The 19,539-nt window shown below is 60.8% G+C and overlaps 3 protein-coding genes across 3 annotated transcripts; 1 reads left to right on the top strand and 2 right to left on the bottom strand.

Annotated features, from left to right (window-relative positions):
• The first annotated feature begins 1,106 nt into the window (after positions 1–1,106).
• On the top strand, positions 1,107–2,164 carry SMIM12 (small integral membrane protein 12). Its single transcript, XM_066564854.1, has 2 exons — positions 1,107–1,697; positions 1,835–2,164. The coding sequence occupies exon 1, from the start codon at positions 1,268–1,270 to the stop codon at positions 1,544–1,546; it is 279 nt and encodes a 92-aa protein (XP_066420951.1). The 5' UTR covers positions 1,107–1,267; the 3' UTR covers positions 1,547–1,697; positions 1,835–2,164.
• Positions 2,165–7,943: 5,779 nt separating this feature from the next.
• On the bottom strand, positions 7,944–10,911 carry GJA4 (gap junction protein alpha 4). The gene is made up of 2 exons (XM_066564797.1): positions 10,880–10,911; positions 7,944–10,060 (listed from the first exon to the last, which is right to left on the bottom strand). The coding sequence occupies exon 2, from the start codon at positions 10,038–10,040 to the stop codon at positions 9,009–9,011; it is 1,032 nt and encodes a 343-aa protein (XP_066420894.1). The 5' UTR covers positions 10,041–10,060; positions 10,880–10,911; the 3' UTR covers positions 7,944–9,008.
• Positions 10,912–13,145: 2,234 nt separating this feature from the next.
• On the bottom strand, positions 13,146–13,931 carry GJB3 (gap junction protein beta 3). Its single transcript, XM_066564887.1, has one exon. It carries the CDS (start codon positions 13,929–13,931, stop codon positions 13,146–13,148), a length of 786 nt encoding a protein of 261 aa, XP_066420984.1.
• Between the last annotated feature and the right edge of the window lie 5,608 nt (positions 13,932–19,539).

Here is a 19,539-nt window from a genome sequence, read left to right as displayed (position 1 = left end):
CTCCCCATCCTTTTGTGTCCGTGGGGTGGGAAAGGCATGGGTGTGGTGCGGGAAATTGGTGACCATGCGGTGGGAGAGGCGTTTTTGCAGGTCTCCTCGTGGATCTCCCCATGGAAACCTCCCACGGGTCTCCCCATGGGTCTCTGCCTCTGAGTCTGTCCCCATGGGTGTCCTCCTGTGGGTGTTTCTCTCCCTGTGACTCCCCACGTGAGTCTCCCCAGTGACACTGCTGTGGGTGTCTCGCTGTGACACTCCTCGTGACTCCTGCATGACTCTCTCTCCCCGTGGCCAAGACACCCTCTGTGATCTGTGCGTGTCTCTCCCTCTGAATCGTCCCTGGGGCTCCCCTGGGGCTCCTCCCTGTGTGTCCCCCCATGGGTGACACCCCGTGACTCTCCCCGGGGGTCTCCCCGTGACACCCCTTGTCCCCTGCAGGACTCCCCTCCACGTTCCCCCCTTGTCCTCCCCTGTATGTTCTGCCATCTCCCCTGATGACTCCCCCTCGTGTCCCCTCCACGCTCCCCTTCGTGCTCCCCTCCGTGTCCCCCCATGTCACCCCATGACTCCCTCTCATTGTCCTCCCATATATTCCCCATGACTCCTCCTCGTGCCCCTCTGCATCCCTCAATCTTTTTCCCTTCGGTGTTCCCCTCGGTGTCCCCCACGTGTCCCTCATGATTCCACCTCGGTGTCCCCCCCGTATCCCCCCCTGTGTCCCCCTCGATGTCCCCTATGATCCCCCCCTGTGTCGCCCATGATTCCCCTCCATGATTCCCCCCCTCGTGTCCCACATGGCTCCCCCTCAGTGTCCCTCCCGTGTCCCCCCCCCCCCCCGTGTCCCCTCGGTGTCACCCCCGTGTCCCCCGTGTCCCACCCCCCATGTCCCCAGACGCTGTCGTTCCCTCCGTGTCCCCCCGTGTCCCTCCCGTGTCCCAGCCGCTCTCGCTCCCCCCGTGTCCCCTCGGTGTCCCCCCCGTGTCCCAGCCGCTGTCGCTCCTCCAGCGCTGCAGTTCCCTCGCTGTCCGCCAGGGGGCACCCCCGGCCCGCCGTCCCCTCACGGCCGTGACCGGAACGGGCGGGGCCGGGCCCGGGTGAGCGGGGCCGGGGCCGGGGCCGGGTCCGGGGCCGGGCCCGGGTGAGCGGGGCCGGGCGGGGGTCCCTGCGGACCCGGGCGGGGGTCCCTGCGCGGCCCACGCGGGTCCCCATTCCCTGTGGCCATTGCTGAAGGCCCGGTGCGAGCGGGCCCGGCCGGTAACCGCCGGCAGGCATGTGGTCCGTGCTGTGGGCGGCCGTGCGCTCCAAGGCCCCGTACGTCACCTTCCCGGTGGCCTTCGTGGTGGGGCTGGTGGGCTCCCAGCTGGAGTGGTTCCTGCGAGGAGACCCCCCGGCCACGGCCCAGGAGGAGAAGAGCATCTCGGAGCAGCGGGAGGACCGCAAGCTGCAGGAGATCGTGGGCGAGGACCTGACCAAGGTGGTGAGCCTGAAGGACAAGCTGGAGTTCGCCCCTCGGGCCGTGCTCAACAGGAACCGGCCCGAAAAGAGTTAATAAAGGGTGATTTGGGCAAAGGCGGTGCCCTGGAGCTGGGGATCCCCTGACACCTGCACTGCTTCCACCAGCCTCCCTCCTGCACCTGCTGCTCCTCACCCTGCCGGGCCCTCCGGAGGGTCAGGTTTGCCACCCCATGGATTTGCTCAAGGTACCCAGAGCTCGGTGGCAGAGCGGGCAGGGAGCCGTGTGTGGAGATGGAGAGAGTCTGAAACTCCTCAGCTCTCGCCAGGCCTGGCTCCTGCACCACAAAACACTCTCGGCCTGGTTCCATCTGTGTCTCCTCAGGTTTGATTTCTTCCATGGTGTGAAAGTAGAAGAAGTTTGGACCTGAGTGCCATGGGATGGGGTCAGGCTGACCGCCAGTGACAGGAAGAACTGCTGCCCTGCTTCCAGATCCCCCTGTGGCTCTTGATGAACCCCAACACAGCCCCACGCCACAATGTACTACAGCAGCCATGGAGCTCTCTGGGGACCCCCTCCCTGCATCATCCCACCCAGGAACGGTGGCAGGGGGAGCTGAAAGTCTTGGTCCTGCTCCGTTGTGGTGCTCTGAGCGTGGTGATGTGTTGGGAATGGGGAGATCTCTGCCCTCTGCACAATAAACTTCTGTCAGTTCTCGGGCCTCTGTGTCTCCTGCATCAGCCCCAGCCCTGTCTCGGGGCATTTCTCTGCTCCCTGCGTGTTCAAGAAGCAGCTGCTGCAGTGGGACAAATGCCGTTGCTGTGCCTGGCCGGGCATTGGCAGCAGGGTGGTGGGCAGGAAGGAGGAGGAGGCACCAAATTCCCAGCCTGTGCTGTGGCTGTGCCTCCCTCCCGGCTCCCCCAGCTGCGTCATCTGCTTCCGTTTGACCTCTGTATCCCGAGGAGAAGGGCTGTGACAGCACAGGGTGGGGTCCCAGGGGACGGGGGTCCCACTGGGGTGCTGAGCAGTGAGAAGCTGGCAGCAGGTGGCCGGTGTCCCCTCCAGGCTCAGGCATTGCTGGCACAGCAGGGACAAATCGCAGCCAGAGCTGCCTGAGCAGGCCCAGGGCCGGGGTTATCGCTGCCTCCTGCCTTGTTTTTTCCCGTGGTGCCTGAGCAAGGCCCCGGCCCGGCCTTCCCCTCCCGGGGACGATAAATCTGCCGTGCCGGTGCGAGTGCCGAGGTCAGCAGGCAGCCAGCATTCACACCGCGCTGTGCTGTGCTCCGGGGCCATTCCTGCCCCGCTGACGGCTTTACTGCCCTGCTCCCGGCTCTGTTTGCTGCCCGAGCTCTGTCCTGGGCTGGACTGCTGCCCTCGGCTGGGCTCATGGCCCACCGCCGCCGGGAACACTCTGACCTTTGCTGCGAGGGCAGCTGGGCCTCGGCAGAAGGTGCAGGAGGAGCCTGGGTGTGATTTAGAGCCTGTCCCAGCCCTGTGCCGCTGCCACCTCCCGCCGGCGCCCACCACGCTGTCCCCCTGGCAGGCTGGCACTGTCCCCTGAAGTAGCCCCTTCCCCTTTGTCTCCTGCTTTCCCAGCCAGGCTGTGGGGTGACGGCTGTTCCCTATTGTGTGCAGCGGTGGGAATGGTCCTGCTCCTTCTCCCAGCTGGGACCAGCTCGGAAACTGTCTGTGAAATGCCTTTGTTCACCCCGCGCCGGAGCGGCTCCCCCGGCTGTTTACAGCCCATTGATCCCCTCGTTCCCAGGCCCGGCCGGGCACAATCGGCCTTTGGGGGGGCCTCGCTGCCCCATTTCCTGCCCCATGCAGTGTCAGCCAGGGAGGCTGCTCCAGCACAGCGCTGGAGGGATGCCCCGGGCAAGGACTGAGCCCTGATGGTGACAGCTTGGGCATTGATGGCACCTGGCCGGCAGCCCCTGCCCTGCTCCCATCCCTGCCGGTGGCACTTCCAGATGTTTTCCGTGTGTCTGGGGACTCCCGTCCATCCGCCGGCATTGCTGCAGGTCTGTGGATTCCCGCAGGCGCTGGGACAGGGGTGAAGCCGCTTCCCTGACTTGTTGCCTTTTCTCCTAAGCCTCCAGTGCTGTAAACCCACCCTTCCTCCCATTGAATCCCAACAATGTGCCGCTTGGGAAGTGCCGGCGGGACAAGAATAGGAGCGGGCAGCTCTCAGGGCTAGAGCGAGCAGCCCTCACGGAGAGCCAGAGGAAGCTTTGCTGAATAAGCCATTATGGTAAAACCCTGCTCACAGCCACTCACAAGCAAATGCTCGGTTTGGTGCAGGGGGTTTGTGATCCAGGCTGCTGTGGAAGCCCTGCCTGCAGTGAGCCTGTCCCCAGGCAAGGAGTCCCACACCTGGCCAAGAGGTCAGTGTTTGGTGTGAGAGCATCCTCCAGCTTCAGGGATGTCCCTGCATCCATGACTACATGGTGCCACGGATCAGGGGTTGAATCCAGCAGCCACAAGAACTCCAGGTCCCAGCCCAGCCTGTGGTGGCTGTACCCCGGGCTCCTAACTATCCTAGCTGTCCTCTCAGCAGCCCTAGGAGGATGAATGGGACTCAACCAAACACAAATCCAAAAGATCCAAGCCTTTTCTTCCATCTCCCGCCTAGGCTGGATAGCAACCGTTATGATCTACAACCAGGGGCTCTTGGCATGGCCCGAGGGCAGCTGCAGCTTCCCCATGGACCCTCTGTCCTGCCCAGGTCCTGCATTGCTCCTGGAATCCATCATGAACAGCTCATGAGAGGAGGAGAGCTGGTTTCCTCAGGCAGGATGCTGGCAGCGAGCTGTGCCCCAACTCACTGAGGGGACTGGGACAGCTGCTGTGCTGGGGGGACAGTGACATCCCCCTGGCCATCCGGAACACCTGGATGGCTGCTCTGGATGTCCGGTTAGATCAGAGCAGGGATGCTCCAGCTGGGGATGAGGTGACCCTGTGCTGGCACAGGGATGTGTGACCGTGTTCACAGGGGTCCCAGGATGAGGGAGGAGACGAGGATCTGACTCCATGTTTCAGAAGGCTGATTTATTATTTTATGATATATCAAAACTATCCTAAAAGAATAGAAGAAAGGATTTCATCAGAAGGCTGGCTAAGAATAGAAAAAGAAAGAATGATACCAAAGGCTTGTAGCTTGGACAGAGAGTCTGAGCCAGCTGGGCTGTGATTGGCCATTGATTAGAAACAACCACATGAGCCCAATCCCAGATGCACCTGTTGCATTCCACAGCAGCAGATAACCATTGGTTACATTTTGTTCCTGAGGCCTCTCAGCTTCTCAGGAGAAAAAATCCTAAGGAAAGGATTTTCCATAAAAGACGGCTGTGACAGGGATGTCCCAAGGCCTGGAGTGATGCTGCTTTGTGAGGAAAGGAGCAGGGTGGGAGCTGGTGAGGAGAGCAGGGGCTGGCAGGGACTCACACTCTGGTGTCCCATCCTGGTGCAGTGCAGTGGCCCCAGGACACCCTGGACCTGTCCCCAGTGGGGTGACCCTGGGACACCCAGACCTTCCCAGAGCACGGCGTCCCCACAGCCCTGGGGCACGGCGGGTGCTCACCCCGGCTGTGCTGGAGAGCAAATAAAACATCCTTCAGCGTGTGTCCCACAGCCCCTGGAGACTTCTGCTCCCTCCCAGCCCAGACTTTTCCCAGGCTCTGGTTTTGCCCTTTTTCGGAGAGCAGCCAAGTCTTTCCCAGCCTCCATGTCTCGCTTCCTGCTATGGCTCCCTCCATGCTGCTCCTGGAGGCTCCTTCTGTGGCCAGAAAAGGCCTTGAAGTGCCGTGGGAGAGGAGCAGCTCTGCTCTACACCAAGTCACGTCCCTCAAGCCATAGCTGGGGACAGCTACAGGGGAACATGTTCCCTTCCCATTCAGCCACAGGGGAACATGTTCCCTTCCCATTCTCTTCCCATCAATCCCCAACGAGGGGATCAATGGCTCTTCCTACAGGTACAGCTCAGGCTTGATCCCCAGCACTCCAGGACCACTGTGGGTCCTTGTTTTTAGGCCACATGGATCTTCCCATGCCACAAAAAGCCCCTGGCTCTGCTGGCAGCAGCCTCTGCTTGCCTGACGTTGCATCAGGATGATGCCCTGAGCTGCTGGCAGGGTTAGGAGCCATGCCAGGGTGGGCACAGGGTGCTGGGCACTGCAGTCCTGGTGCCTCCACACAAGGAAACGGCCGGGGGTGAGCGACAATGTCAGGATGCAGCTATTGAGTGCATTTCCTCCCTCCTGCAGTTCTCACACAGGGCTGCATTGTCTGCCATGCCCGTGCATGGAGGGACCCTAGTGGAGGGCTAAATATAACCCCAGGGAGGAAGGGAGCTCCGTGGGGTTTGCTTTTCCTTCACTGTGCACCATTGGAAAGGGCAGGATTATTCCTGATTTGGGGTTGCCCCAATGGTGGCTACCGTGGGCACAGAGTGTTGGGGCCAGGGCTCTGTGCCTGGCCTGGGAGGATGCTCCTGACTGCTCCCACTCCCCCTGAGGACACACCTGGGCATTGACAGGGCCCTGTGGGCAAGTGTGGCCACGCTGTGGCCCTGCCTGGCACCCTCCTGCCCAGCTCTCTGCCCTTCTTCCCCCTCAGCTGTGATTCTGCTCCCACCTCAGCTCTTCCTGAGTGGGTCAGATTTAGACACTTGCTGTTTGCTGTATGCTGGGAAAGGTTAAAAATAAACTCCTTGGTGCTTGGCCAGCACCTCAGGCAGAGCCTTTCAGGCAGGACACTCCTCTGTCCCAGCTCTGTCCATGCCATGGCAGAGCTGAGCAGGGTGCCTGGCACTGGTCCTAAATGGGAGGAGGGCAGAAACCTCCCTGCAGAGGAGCCCCAGGGCTGCTGGGGACTGTGACTGGCCTTAGACCAACATCCCCAGCAGGAATTGGGGTTCTGGGGAGTGTGTGGTCCCTCCAGCACTAGCAGAGCTGCCTCAAAGTGTTTCCTAACTCTGGGGGTGCCCATGGGAGCCCCTCACTGTGCCAACGTGGGGCTCAGCATCATCATCCAGGGCCGACTGTTGGGGGAGCGAGTGCCGTTCCCACAAGGGACCGGAGGGAGCTGTTGACTCAGGAGGGAGTGTGGAGGTGTGAGAAATGCCTGTCTGGCCTCTGTCTATCCCCGGGCTGTGCCAAAGGGCTCAGCCTGGGCTCTTATCAGCTCCAAACTTTTATTTGCCTAAGGGCTGCCCGCCCACCTTCTGGGAGGCTGCTGCCAACCCCAGCCCCGCTGCTGCCCCCTCCCCAGCCCGGCCCGCAGGTAAGCCCCTGGCTGTTGTTGTTGGCAGCACATCCCGGCGGCGAGGGGGTCGCTGCAGCTGCCCCGAGGCACTTTGTCACAGCACGGGAACAATGGTGGGACACGGAGCTGTGTTTGTGCAGCGCCTGGGCACTGCATTATCCAGGGAAGGGGATTGAGGGGGGGGGGTCTCGGCTGTCTTGTTTTCCACCTTGCAGGGTCGCTAGGAAAAGCGTGATGCTCCCTCTGTGCCAATAAAAACAGGAGTCCAGGAGGGGGGGAGGTGACCCGGGGACACGGTGGTGGCTAAACATGGCATGGCTGCTCTGTTCCCTTTCACTCCCTTTCCTCCTGACCCAGCACACCAGGCTGCTCCCCCCAGAGCTGCAGGGCTCTGCTGGTACCTGGGGAGCACTGGGATGTGCCCTCCATTGTGCTGGGGTGGCCTGGCAGGTCCCAATTGAGCAACACTGGGAGCAGGGCAGGCTCCTTCCACAGCAGATCTACCCCAGCATCCTCCAGGAGGGCACAGGCAAGAGCTGGGAGCTGTTGATGTGCCCAGACCCCACCCCAGGGGGTGTCACCCCCCTCATCCCCAGCAGGGAGGAAGCCAAGGGTGGGCTTGGCTCCCAGCCCAAGGGCAGCATAGCTGGGTGCCTCCCTCCTCATTTCCTCCAGTGGCCGATGGCAATGATACTGCCCCATATCACCCATATTTCATTTTCTCCAGGGTATTTTTAGCCTGTCCCACCCTCACTGGAGAGGCCTTTGACAGAGAGCAGGCTCTGCTCTGGCCTAGCTTGGCTGGGGAAACTAAACAACAGCCCCAGCCACATTGTGTGCCTTTATCTGTGGCTCATTTCCACCTATTATGCAGCCACGAGCAGCTCTATGGCCTCTGCTGGGTTTATCTGCAGTGGAGGGAGAGGGGCTGAGCTCTGCTTTGGGCCACCATGAGCCTGGGATGTGACAGTTCTGTCAAAACCCTGAGTTAAGGCTGGCCTCAGGGGGACAGGAGGCCACAGCAGGGAGGGTTGTGCTTTCAGTGGGTGAGTGGCACCCACAGCACAACTGGGTGTTCGCTTTCCCCTTCACCCCAGACGACAGCATTTCCCCCTCCCTCAGCTCCAACCCCTCACCTGCCCTCTCAGAGGCAGCTGGAGGCTGCAGGAAGCACAATCACACCTCCCTCACTTTTTCTCATTCATCCAACTTTATTCAACAAGATGCAACACAGAATCTGCCAGGGGAAGGGAAACAGTGCTGAGGGCAGTGCCCACACCCCACCCTCACGTCTGGGTCACACAGGACCTGCAGCCCCTTGGTCACAGCAGGACAATCCTCTCACACCATCAGCGGGCTGGGGAAATCAGGGTGACAGCTCCTGTGACAACAGATTGTCCTTCCAGTCTCCCCTCCCCAGCCCCTCAGCCCACAGCAGGAGATGACTAGTGCAAAGTAATAAAAACCCCAAAACTATCAGGTGCTGGGCTGATTCCTTCCTAAACCCCACAGGGCTCCAAGGCACATGGCCAGGCTGGACACAGCTCCCCAAAGTCCCTGCAAACTGCACCTTTAAGGCAGAAACTCCATGCTCAGCCCAGCAGGTTAAAAATAACTTAAAGGCACACATCCCATGGGAAAGAGCCCAGGGCTGGGAGGGGAGGAACTCACACTCCTGGGTCACCCACAGTGACCCAGGGATCTGCTGGTGACAACAGAGCTGGCTTAACCCCTCCGTGTCCCATGGGGAGGGGGCAGCTTGTGCAGCAAACCCTGGGCAGGTGCCAGGGCCACTGGAGCGGGATGGGGCTGGTGGCCAGGGTCAGTCAGCGCTGCCCCAGCCCAGCTTTTCCTGGCAGTCCCCAGCTCAGCCTGCTCCGTGTGGAGGCTGCAGACGAGCAGCTTCCCACGGCTGCGCTCCTGGCTCTGGGGTCTGGCTGAACCGCAGCTCCCAATGGCCAGCAGCCTCCAGCCATGCCTTGGGGACAGCCTGTTCCACGGCGTGGCTCCAGGGCTTTCTCCCTTTCCCACGGCAAGGCACACAGGACACGCTGTCCCGGGGAACTTCGTGCAGTTTCCTTCCTTGCAGGGTCTGTGGGGGAAACCGGCGAGAGCTCCACGGCCGTGCCCCCGAGCGTCCCATCCCAATCCCAGGGCGGGCAGGTCTCTGGAGCCTCCGGAGGGGAATGTGTACAGCACAGAACAGGGCAGGAGGCAGCTGCCTGCCCACAGCCAGCACCTTCGCAGGCACAAGGGACCGAGGAATGTCCCCCTGCAGGCCGGGGCCAGCCCGGCACTACACGTACTGCTTTTTGGAGGCTGAGCTCCCGGGCCGGCTGCCCGGCTTCTCCTCCGGGGCGGAGGCTTCAGCAGCCCCGGGGGCGTAGGGGTCCGACAGGGGCCTGCTGCCACCGCCCAGGGCCAGGTTCTCCTCGTTGCGGTAGTTGGCCCAGTTCTGCTCGCTGGAGAGCTTGTTGTAGGTCTGGTAGGAGGGTGCGTGGCTCTCGGCCATGGGCAGGAAGGGATAGTGCTTGGGAGAGTAGGGACTCGAGACCATGTCATCCACAAAGGTGTCCTGGCTCGGTCCAGCTGGCCCTGACACTTTCTTGATGTTGCTAAGGAGGCTCTTGCAGCAGAGGTGGAAGAGCTCCAGGAGGTTCAGGACTAAGGAGACCAGGCCCATCACCAGCATGAAGATGATGAAGATGCTCTTCTCGGTGGGGCGGGAGATGAAGCAGTCCACCTGATGGGGGCAGGGGTCCCTCTTGCACACGTAGCGGGGCACCATGGAGAAGCCGTACAGGTACCACTGGCCCACGAGGAAACCAGCCTCAAAGATGCTCTTGCAGATGACGCTGGTGATGTACGTCCACATCAGCGCCCCTCGGATCTTGAGCCGCCCGCTCTCTGTCATGTAGATCTTGGACATCTTCTTCTCCAGGTCTGCCAGGGCCTGCTCGATCTTCGGGTCCTTGCTGTGCACAGCCCGAAGGTCGCTCTCCTGCTTCTTCAGCTTCTCCTCCTTGCGGGAGAGATAGACAACGTGGCCCAGGTAAATCAGGGTCGGGGTGCTGACAAAGAGGAACTGGAGCACCCAGTAGCGGATGTGGGAGATGGGGAAGGCTTTGTCGTAGCAGACGTTGGTGCAGCCCGGCTGCTTGGTGTTACACACGAAATCCGACTGCTCATCCCCCCACACGGACTCCCCGGCCAGGCCCAGGATGAGGATGCGGAAGATGAAGAGCACAGTGAGCCAGATCTTCCCGATCACCGTTGAATGCTCCTGGACTTGGTCCAGCAGTTTCTGCAGGAATTCCCAGTCACCCATCTTCTAGGAACCCTTTGCCTCTGTCAGCAGAGAGAAGACAGCAGCCACGTCAGTGCCCTGTTCCCATGCTGGGGAGCACAGGGCAGATGTGACCACCCAAACCCTGCTTTTTCAGGCTATAGCTGCTCTGCAGAGTGTCCCAGCAAACCCTCTGAGGAACATCCCACTTCTGAGGGAGGGAGGGTTCCAGGCAGCGTTTAGGAGCCCCAGAGGGCTCCTCCTACACAGTGCAGGAACAGGGAGCTGGGAGAGACAGGGATTCTCCCCTCCCAGCGGCACCCACAGCTCCTCGTGGCTCTCCTGGCCCCTCTGGGGACAGCTCACACCCACAGTGGGGCTTTGGGGCTGCCCAGGGAGCTCAGGGCACCTGAGAGGAGGCACCGTGGAGGCTCACGAATTTCCTGCTGCCTTGGTTTTCCCAAAAAGCAGAGAGCAGGATGGTCTAGTGGGGAAGCACAATCCCTTGGGGTACAGCTGCCACCCCGATGCCTATTCAGGGCTCACCCCAAATGGAACGCCCAGCCCCTCAGCATCTCCCTTGCTGCGGGGCGATGGACACCCAGCCCCAGTCCCCTCCCATGGCCAGGGGATCCCCAGCACTGCTCACCACCCTGCTGCCACTCCCGGGATTCTGGGCAGCCAAGCCCGGCTGTGAGGGAGGGACAGAGCGGCCGCAGCCCCGGCTCCTCATTAACCGCTGCTAATTTAGCACAGAAGTGCCGGCTGTGTCGCTAAAGGAACCCCCGGCAGCGGTGGGGTGCCCTGTTCCCAGCACGGTATCTCCGAGCGGTCCCGGTGTCCCCGAGCGGTCCCGGTGTCCCCGCGGTGCCCGCACTCACCTCCGCCGCGCCGGGCACGTCCCGCGGGGCTCGGGCCGCGCTGAGTGAGAGGGGTCGGCCCGGGTGGCTCCGCTTATTCGGGGCCCGGGGAAGCCGGAGGAGGAGCGTGGGCAGGAAACTGGGGGCCGGGGCTTAGCACCGGGCCGGGCCGAGCTGCAGGTGTGCGGGGCCGCCCCCTCCCGCGGCCCCCGGAGCAGGGGGCGGCCCCGGCGGGCGGGGCGGGGGCGGCCGGACCCGTCGGGGCCGAAGCTGGGGGGGAACGGTGGAAGCTCGGGTGCCTCTCACACTCTCATCTACGGCTGCGGGTCCGCCACTGGGCAAAGCCGCTGAGCCTGAGACCCCGGGGTGCTCCGTCCGTTCCCCGCCGGTGTCCCGGGGATGTTCCGTCCTTGCCCGCCCCGGCCGGACCGCGGCTATGGCGCTCGTGGTTTGCCCCCGAGGGTCCGTGCGGCGCGGCGGGCGCTGGGTGGTGCTGGAGCCCCACCGGAGCCCGGCTGCGGTCCCGCATCCCGCCGGTTCCCGGGATGAACCGCACCGTGCCTGGCTCCCATCCCGTATCCCGCAGGCTCCCAGGCTGAGCCCCACCGGAGCTCAGTTGCGATCCCGCGTCCCGCCGGTTCTCGGGATGAACCCCACCGGAGCCCGGCATGAACCCAACCGGTGCCTGCCCCCCATCCCTTATCCCGCAGGCTCCCGGGCTGAGCCCCACCGGAGCCCAGCCCCACCGGAGTCCCGCATCCCGCCGGTTCCCGGGATGAACTGCACCGTGCCTGGCCCCATCCCGTATCCCGCAGGCTCCCGGGCTGAGCCGCACCGGAGCCCGGCTGTGATCCCGTATCCCGTCCGTTCTCGGGATGAGCCCCACCGGAGCCCGGCCGGGAAGTTCCGCGCAGGTTCCAGACAGAGTTTTGCTGTCGGGGCTCTCAGCACACCCCGGTGCGGCTGTGAAACGTGAAACGCGGGCGAGCCGAGCGGGGCTGGGAACAGCTGACCCTCTGCTAGTGCTGCTTAAGGAGAGATTAAATGGAAATCATTTCTATTTATTGTAATATTTATCAAGGTTTAGTAAATAATTGATGCTCATCCCTCCTTGATTTCCTTGGGGGCCAGCGTGAGGTTCTGCTGAATTAAAGTTTAACGACGCGTGACAAGCTGGGAGAGGCGGAACGGGCGGACGTGATCTCGGCTGTGGGCTCGACCAATGCCCAGCTCAGACAGATGAGAAGGACCTGGCTGCAGGCTCCTGAGGAACCTCTGCAAATCCATGTCTTCTGCCCTCACCAGTCCCCCAATTTCCAGCATGCAGAGCAGATTTTGTTGTCTCCAAACACGACATTTATTGAATTTTTGGATCCGTAGCTTGTGCCAGGTGTGATGTGCATCTGAGGTGAGGGGGGACACAGAGGCACCAAGAGAAGCAGCAGAGCCAGCAAAGGCTTTTGGGGAAGACACGGCTTGGTGCTTGTGTGAGCCAAGGGGGAGAAATAGCAAACTGGGCAAACTGGGCCAGCAGAACAGTTGCCAACAGACTGGAGGCCTGGTCCTCTGTCATTATTTTGGGTGCATGAAGAGAGCTCTGGCCACGGAGCCCAGAATTCCTTTGGTTTCTTGGTACAAAAGAATGCAGTGCATGAGTGAGGCAGGGTGAGCTGGGAGGACTGGCATGCACTGGGTGACACCAGCCCTGGCTGGGCACCAGCTGGGGGCACTCACACCCAGCATGGGAACAGCAGAGCTGCAGGACCCAAGAGAAGCTCTGGACACACGGAGGATCTGTGTGCTGCTGTGATGTCCATGCTTGTGGCACTGCCACCTGCAGAGCTCCAGGGCTGCCCTTGCCTTACCTGTGTCTGCTCAGGCACCCGTGGGTCTCTCTCCAGGGACATTACTTTGTTGGGTTTAGTCAGTTTTCACACAGGTCGACTCTTGAGGGTTCAGGGATTTGCCAGGCTGGAAAAGCCAAGTTGAGGGGAATGTGAACCAGCTGGGATGGGTGAGGTCACAGCTCTTCTCCTCTGTGGGAAGAACAGACACCCTCAGTCATGGCCACAGGCAGCCAGCACCCACCTGCCACCGAGCGTGTCCACACCACTGGGACAGCCAGGGATGTGCCCGTGGTCCCAAGCAGGAGAGTTCCCACGGATGTGTCCCCCTCCCCTTACAGCCACTGAGGTCCTGGTTGAAGAGTCTGGTGGTGACCCGTGGTGCCAACCATCCCTGGCACATAGCAGGACACTTCTTCCCCCACCACCCTTCCCAGCACCCCTCAGAGAGCAGTCAGGGCTGCCACACACCTAGGCTGGGACTTGCTGTCCTTCTCCTCTGACTTGACGTGGCAGTGGCAGGTGGAGGCCTTGCTGTAGCTGACGGAGCGCTTGGTGGATTTCCTCCACTTCCTTGTCCTCTGGACAACTCTCTTGAAGATGAGGTAGAAGATCTCACAGACGGTGAGGACGATGCAGATGGAGGAGGCTCCGACCATGAAATAGGTGAAGACCCTTTTCTCGGTTGGCCGAGCGATGTAGCAGTCCACGGTGTTGGGACAGGGATCCACGTTGGTGCACTTGACCAGCCGTGGCAAATCGAAGCTGTCCCACATCTTGTGGAGGAGGTAGAGGAACAGGATCTCTATGATGAGCTTGAAGAAGAGGCTGAACAGGTAGGTCCACCACAGCCCGCCGTGCTTCTTGCCCGTGTTGCTGTAGAGCTTGGGGCAATTCTCTCCGTTCTTCTCCCGGTTCTTCCTCTCGCGGTCCTCCCGGTAGGCCACGTGCATGATGACCAGGAGGGAAGGACAAGTGACAAAGATGAGCTGCAGGGCCCAGAGGCGGATGTGGGAGACGGGGAAGAAGTGGTCATAGCACACGTTGGTGCAGCCCGGCTGCCGCGTGTTGCAGTCAAAGTCCTTCTGCTCATCACCCCAGACCTTCTCGGCCGCCACCACGTAGACCAGCACACGGAAGACAAAGACCATGGAGAGCCAGATGCGGCTGAAGGCTGTGGAGTACTTGTTGACCCCGCTGAGCAGCCCCTGCAGCGTTTTCCAATCCATGGCAGCTGAGGGAGACCAGAGTCACCCAACCTGGAGAGGCAGAAGGAGCAATGGAGGCACCACTGGGGCTGCACATCTCTTGCTGCACTAACTCTCACTGACCTCTGAACCCTCTCCCCCACCACATTACACTCATCTAGGATGGGGGCTCTTCACCCCTGTAGACAGTAAAGCCCATCCTCACACTCCTGGTGACAGAGGTGACTCAATCTCTCTGCACTTCCTTCTGACAGAGCCTTTGCTGTCAGGGATGAGCCCCCCAGCCAAGTCCCTGCCACCAGCCCTGTGCCTGATTGTGTGTGCTGGTGCAAACTGGCAGCACGATCTGCTGGAGCAGGCCAGGATCACCAGCCAAAGGGGAAATGGCTGCTCCTGTCCCAGCTGGTGTGCTGGCACGTGCCAGGGACCTGTTTTCTGTCTCACAGGTGATACCTGAGGCAGCCCAAACAGAGGTGACAGTGGGGCTGCAGAAAGTGAGAGTCCGTGTGTGTCACAGTCTGTGTGTGTCACAGTCTGTGTGTGTCACCCTGGCCAGCGCTCTGCTCCTGCTCCGGCAGCAATGCCGGAGGTGCCGATGGCCAAACCGGCTCTGCAGCTCAGCCTGGGGCTGCCCTGTGTGAGGAGGGAGACGTGCTAAGCCTGACCTGGAGCTTTACTGCACCTGGATTTACAAACCCCGGTGGTTTTTACAACCCTCTGGGCTGTGAAGGTGTCTGCCCTGGCAAAGGGATTCACAGAACACTGGGTGTCTCCCACTTTTAAGGAATTGCTGCTGCCTCTTGCCCACCCAGTGCCTTCCAAGATGTACCTGGAGGAGGCTCAGGCTCCTTCCCCGCTCACCGGGGGCTGTGGGGTGGGGAGTGTCCAGCACGGGGCATAGCCAGGGCACGATGGCAGAGTGGAGATCAGGGTCCTCTCATCCGCTGCACTGCGGTGTCCCAGGGCTGTGGGGTGGAACAGAACCTGGAGCACTGCCTGGAGCCCATGGAACACTCTGGGACCCTGTCCTTGGCCAGGGCCACCCCGCAGCAAACCCCGAACCTGTGGCTGTGCTCCCACACTTCTGGCCCAGGGACGCACCAGGAAGGGTGGCTGGGCTGAGTGGCCCCAGGCTGGGGTCCCTGGGGTCCCATGTGCCAAGTGCCAGGGCTGTGCCTCTGCCCATGCCCACACACCTTCGCTCACCACCCCGTCTGGAACCAGATCTTCCTCCCCTCCCACCGGGAGTCAGGGTGGGGAGCAATCGCCGCGTTCCCACCCAACCCTTGGATTTAAAACTGGGAGAGGGAAGCTGCTGTTTTCTCCCAAAAGCTGGTGGAGATGGAACCTGGAGACTCTACATGCCCCCAGTGCCAGCCTGCTCCTTCACCCACAACCCCAACCCTGGTGCCAGCGAGACCGAGCCAGCACCCACCTGCCCATAACCCACCTGCCCAGCACCTGTGTGCGCAGTTCAGCCCAGCGCTGGCTCCACTCATGGACCCGCAGTGGGGCAGGAAGGGGCTGTGATCTCCGTGCCAAGCTCTGTGCCAATCCCCGTGGCAGCGGGTGTGTGCAGCACTCTGTGAGCCCCCACGGGCTGCCCGGTGCTGGATGGCAGCCAGGCAGAGCAGGGGCAGCTCTCAGGAGTGCTCAGCTGTGCCGGCAGTGCCCGTTTGCCTCCCGCAGAGCCCGGCACCTTTGCCAGCCCCCGGGATGCCAACCCACTGCGTCACTGCCCCGTGTGGGCGCAGGGCGTTGGACCCGGCAGCGCCCTGCTCCCACCTGGGCTGCAAACTCAGCAGAAACGCTTTTCTCCAGGGGTCTCTCTGCCCCTTTTGGGAGTGGGACAGAGGTGGCCATGGGGTGGCCGTTGCTGCTCCTCGGGGTGCCACGCCGTGCCATCCCCCTTCATCGCCCCTGGCACGGCCTGTGGGGTCTTGATGTGGCACTGTGTGATGTTGGGATCCCCACTTCCGACCCCACAGCCACAGCACCACCCCGTTACACCTTAGCACAGCTCCCACTGTCCCCTGTTACCCCGCAGGGCTGTCCCCCCTCCGCCCTGGCAGCCCCAGAGTGCCCTGTGCCCCAGCAGGTACCTGTCCAGGTGGGAGAGCCAGAGGAAGGTCTGGATCAGATCGAGGAAGCTCCTTCCCAGCCTGAGCCCTCCTGCACACGCAGGGTTTGAGTGTGCAGGGGAGGGGAAGGGTGGTTGGTTTGGTTCCCAGTAACTGGGTGAGTCTGGCAAACAGCTCCGGAGAGGCTCTGGCTGCACATGCACACACACGCTCGGCTCCAACAACAAAAGGCAGGTCAGATCCCGCAGGGAGATCGGCACAGACGCATTCCTCCGCAGGAAACTCCTTCCAGGTGATGTCCCATCCCTGCAGGGCACTGCAGACTGGCAGCAAGGCCAGAGACCCCGCACTGTCCCCCAGCTGTGGGCCCGCCAGCAAGCAGGGCTGAGTGTCCCAGATTACACAATTGCAACCCACTTTTGAAATGATTTTGCCTTAGTAATAGTTTTGCAACAGCTCATCGGTATCTCCAACCTACAGGAACTTGCAGGCACCGCCCTGGCGGGGCCGGTGTGGCCAGGTGGGACCTTTCCCATCGAGCAGGGTGGCACCAGGGTCCCCGTGCAGCCGGACCCTGCTCTGCTGCTGCCTCGTGCCGCACCCCCGTGGCACCTGCGAGGTGTCCCTAAGGGGGATGTCCCTCTGTGCCTCTCCCCAGAGCACCCGGGGGCTTCCAGGAGGCTGAGTCAGCCCCATCCCACCGGATATCCCATGGATAGATGCCTGTGCCCAGGAATGTGCTCACCTGGTTTCTAGAGTGCCCCGAGGCTTCCCTGGAATCCTCCGGCACACCCTGGGGCCGATCAGCCGTGCTGGAGCCACCTGGGCACCTGGCCAGGGCCACCCCTCCCATGGGGACACTCTGAGGAGCCCCGGGCTGCTTGGTGCCTGCAGGGATTTGCTCCCTGCTCTCCTGGCAGACAAAGAGCCACTTGCCCCGAGGCTTTTTTGTCTCCAGGAGGGCAAATAAAGCCAGTGAGGGTTTGCCAGGCTGGGGACAATGGATTGGGAGTTTAGGAGACTCAAAGCAAAGCCAGGTGGCAGCCTGGGGGTGCAGGATGGGGTGAGCCTGGAGGAAGGGACAGCCCAGGCACCCCAATCTCATCTGAGAGCCACGCAGAGGCTCTGGAACTTTCCTTCACCTCGGAGCTGCCCGGATCAGGAATTTGAGCTATGTTGATGCAGAGAGCTGGTGTGGCAGGAGCTCAGCAGGAATCTGGGGGCTGTGGGCTGTGAGGTGGAAAAGCCTGGGGAGGGGGAAGTTGCCAGAAGCGCTGGCAGCTCTGATTCCTTGCAGAGGCAGCTGCTCCCTGCCCCACGGGCAAACCCTGTAAGGGCCAGGTGGAGAGAGGGGCCGGATCCCCCTGGGCAGCCTCTTGCCTGCAGTTTTGGAATTTCTGGAGCGGCCCTGTGGTCACGGTGAGAGAGTTCAGGCGCATTTGGCATGGGCAGAAGATCACCCTCAGGCAGTTGGGTGGGGAGCTGAAACAGCCCATGCTTTGCAGTGCTGGAAATGCTGAGCTGGCTGTTTGGGTGAATCCATAAATCCATCAAGGGGCGCATCCCTGCGCCCCCGCTGCCATCCCTCTGCCAGTGTGGGTGCAGGGACGAGGTGCCAGCGTGGTTCTGCAGATCTCAGCACTTGGGAGCTTAAGGGCTATGCCCAGGACCTGTCACCCTGGTGCCACCCTGCTCCAACACAGCAGGGTGACAGCTGAGAGGCCTCAGGGCCAGATGTGAACACCCAGGGACTTAGGGAGGCCCAACCTTGACTCCTCCATGAAGAAAAAGCCCAAACTGTGGAGCTGGATGCCAAACCAGCAGGAAAAGCTCAAACATAAAACCCTTTTTAGAAGGGTCTTAAATGGAGCATGGCAGGACTGTGCCTGCCAACAGCTATCCCCCTGCAGGGCCACATCCCCAGGGATGAGACTCCCCCCAAGAACAGGGGCAGAGGAGTCATGGGGGCCTGGGAGCTGGCAGCCAGGGCTGGACATAAATCAGAGAGATTCTCCTCAATTCCCAGCAAACAGGCAGGTTTTGGCCAGGGCAGAAACAAGCCCAAGCTGGGGAGGCCAATTTACCCTGACCTGTGCATGCAATCCCCTCCACATCCCTGCCTGGGCTGCAGTAAGTGGTGAGTTTCTTTAAAATCCCCTCACCCCAAGGTTTAAGAGGTCTTCTGGGACTCTACAAGCAAATACAGGGAATTTCCTGTGTGAGGACACAAAATCTGGGAAATATTCAGCTTTTATTGTGACACACCCTCTGGTTTGCTGACTCTGGTCCTGCCTCTGCATTCCAGGAGAAATCCCAGTACCCAGACCCCCATTTTTGGCACCAATATCAAAAGAAGCAGCTGAATGCTTCAGTTTTTCTGGCTGACTGCTGCTTATCCCAAGCCTGGATGGTGCAAGACACTCAGAGCTCTGCAATGTTTGCTCTGAGCATGACAAAACAGCACAACAACATCCAGCAACTGGATCTTCAGGTGTCTCTCAATGAGCAGCAGCTCCAGCTGTGCTTTGGTGTGCAGAGGTGGCACAGGGAGGTTTTTCTGGGGCTCATTTCTGTCCCCATTAGTGCCTGCACAGGGGAACTCCTCAGGGTTTCGCTCTCCATCCTGAAGCAGGAGTGGCCAACCTTGCTGGAAAACAAACAGCCCAGCCCATGCTCTTTAATTCGGGGCAATGGCTCGCACACAAAGAACAACTTGTGTCCTCTGACGTGATGCACTTCATAAAGAAAACTTTCAAGTGGATAATCCAGCAGCAGGAGTGGATGGAAGGAAGGCAGTGCCAGCACAACTTCCCCTGAGAAGTGGAAAACATTCTTATTTCATCATTTGTACCGATGTATTTGATTTGTACGTCTGATAATACAGATGTATTTCACCATCTGTGTCTCTGACCCCAGAGGTCCCCGAACTCAAGGAGCTGCTGTGGGCTCAGTGCCTGTGGCCAGGGTTCCCCCAGGGCTTCTCCACCATCCTTACCCTCACCAGTGGCTGGTTCAGTCCCAGCAGTGCTGCAGCCCCACCTGCTCTTGGCTTCCCTTCCGCCCTGCCTGTCCCCAGCAGCCCCTCAGCCTCCCATCCAGCTGTTGGAAAGAACTCAGTTTTGCCCATGGAGGGTCTCAGCTGGATCACTGCAATGATCTGTCACTGAGAACGGCCCCAGTCACATAAAGGACACAGAGATGGTGTCCCCTCACCCCCTGTGCCACTTCCTTTGGGACAGAGCCAGGGAGCGCTGGCACTGTCACTGCTTATGGAAAAAATAATTATCACACCCTCTGAGCAGAGCAAAACCAGTAACAGATCGAGCTGCATGTTCAGTGTTAATGTTACTTGTGAGTGCATTTGCCATGAAATTATTGTTAATTATTCATGCCAGCTAATGCTCAGCTGCTCTGGTGGCCTCGGAAGTGGCAGCACCGCCCGTGTCACGGCCGAACGCGATCTATTACAACAAACGAGATCAAATTCTGCCATTTAATGTCATTGTTTAATCAATGCTTGGGGTGTTTTCCTCTCCTGTGTTTGGCTG

Source organism: Molothrus aeneus, chromosome 23 (genome assembly GCF_037042795.1).
Source record: "Molothrus aeneus isolate 106 chromosome 23, BPBGC_Maene_1.0, whole genome shotgun sequence".
NCBI classification, from domain to species: Eukaryota; Metazoa; Chordata; class Aves; order Passeriformes; family Icteridae; genus Molothrus; species Molothrus aeneus.
Note: the sequence above shows the minus strand (reverse complement) of the source record. Positions and strands in the feature narration are given on the sequence as shown.

Excerpts from the sequence above, each read along its gene's own strand:
- SMIM12 (XM_066564854.1), top strand. The coding sequence starts at position 1,268 with ATGTGGTCCGTGCTGTGGGCGGCCGTGCGCTCCAAGGCCCCGTACGTC.
- GJA4 (XM_066564797.1), bottom strand. The coding sequence starts at position 10,040 with ATGGGTGACTGGGAATTCCTGCAGAAACTGCTGGACCAAGTCCAGGAG.
- GJB3 (XM_066564887.1), bottom strand. The coding sequence starts at position 13,931 with ATGGATTGGAAAACGCTGCAGGGGCTGCTCAGCGGGGTCAACAAGTAC.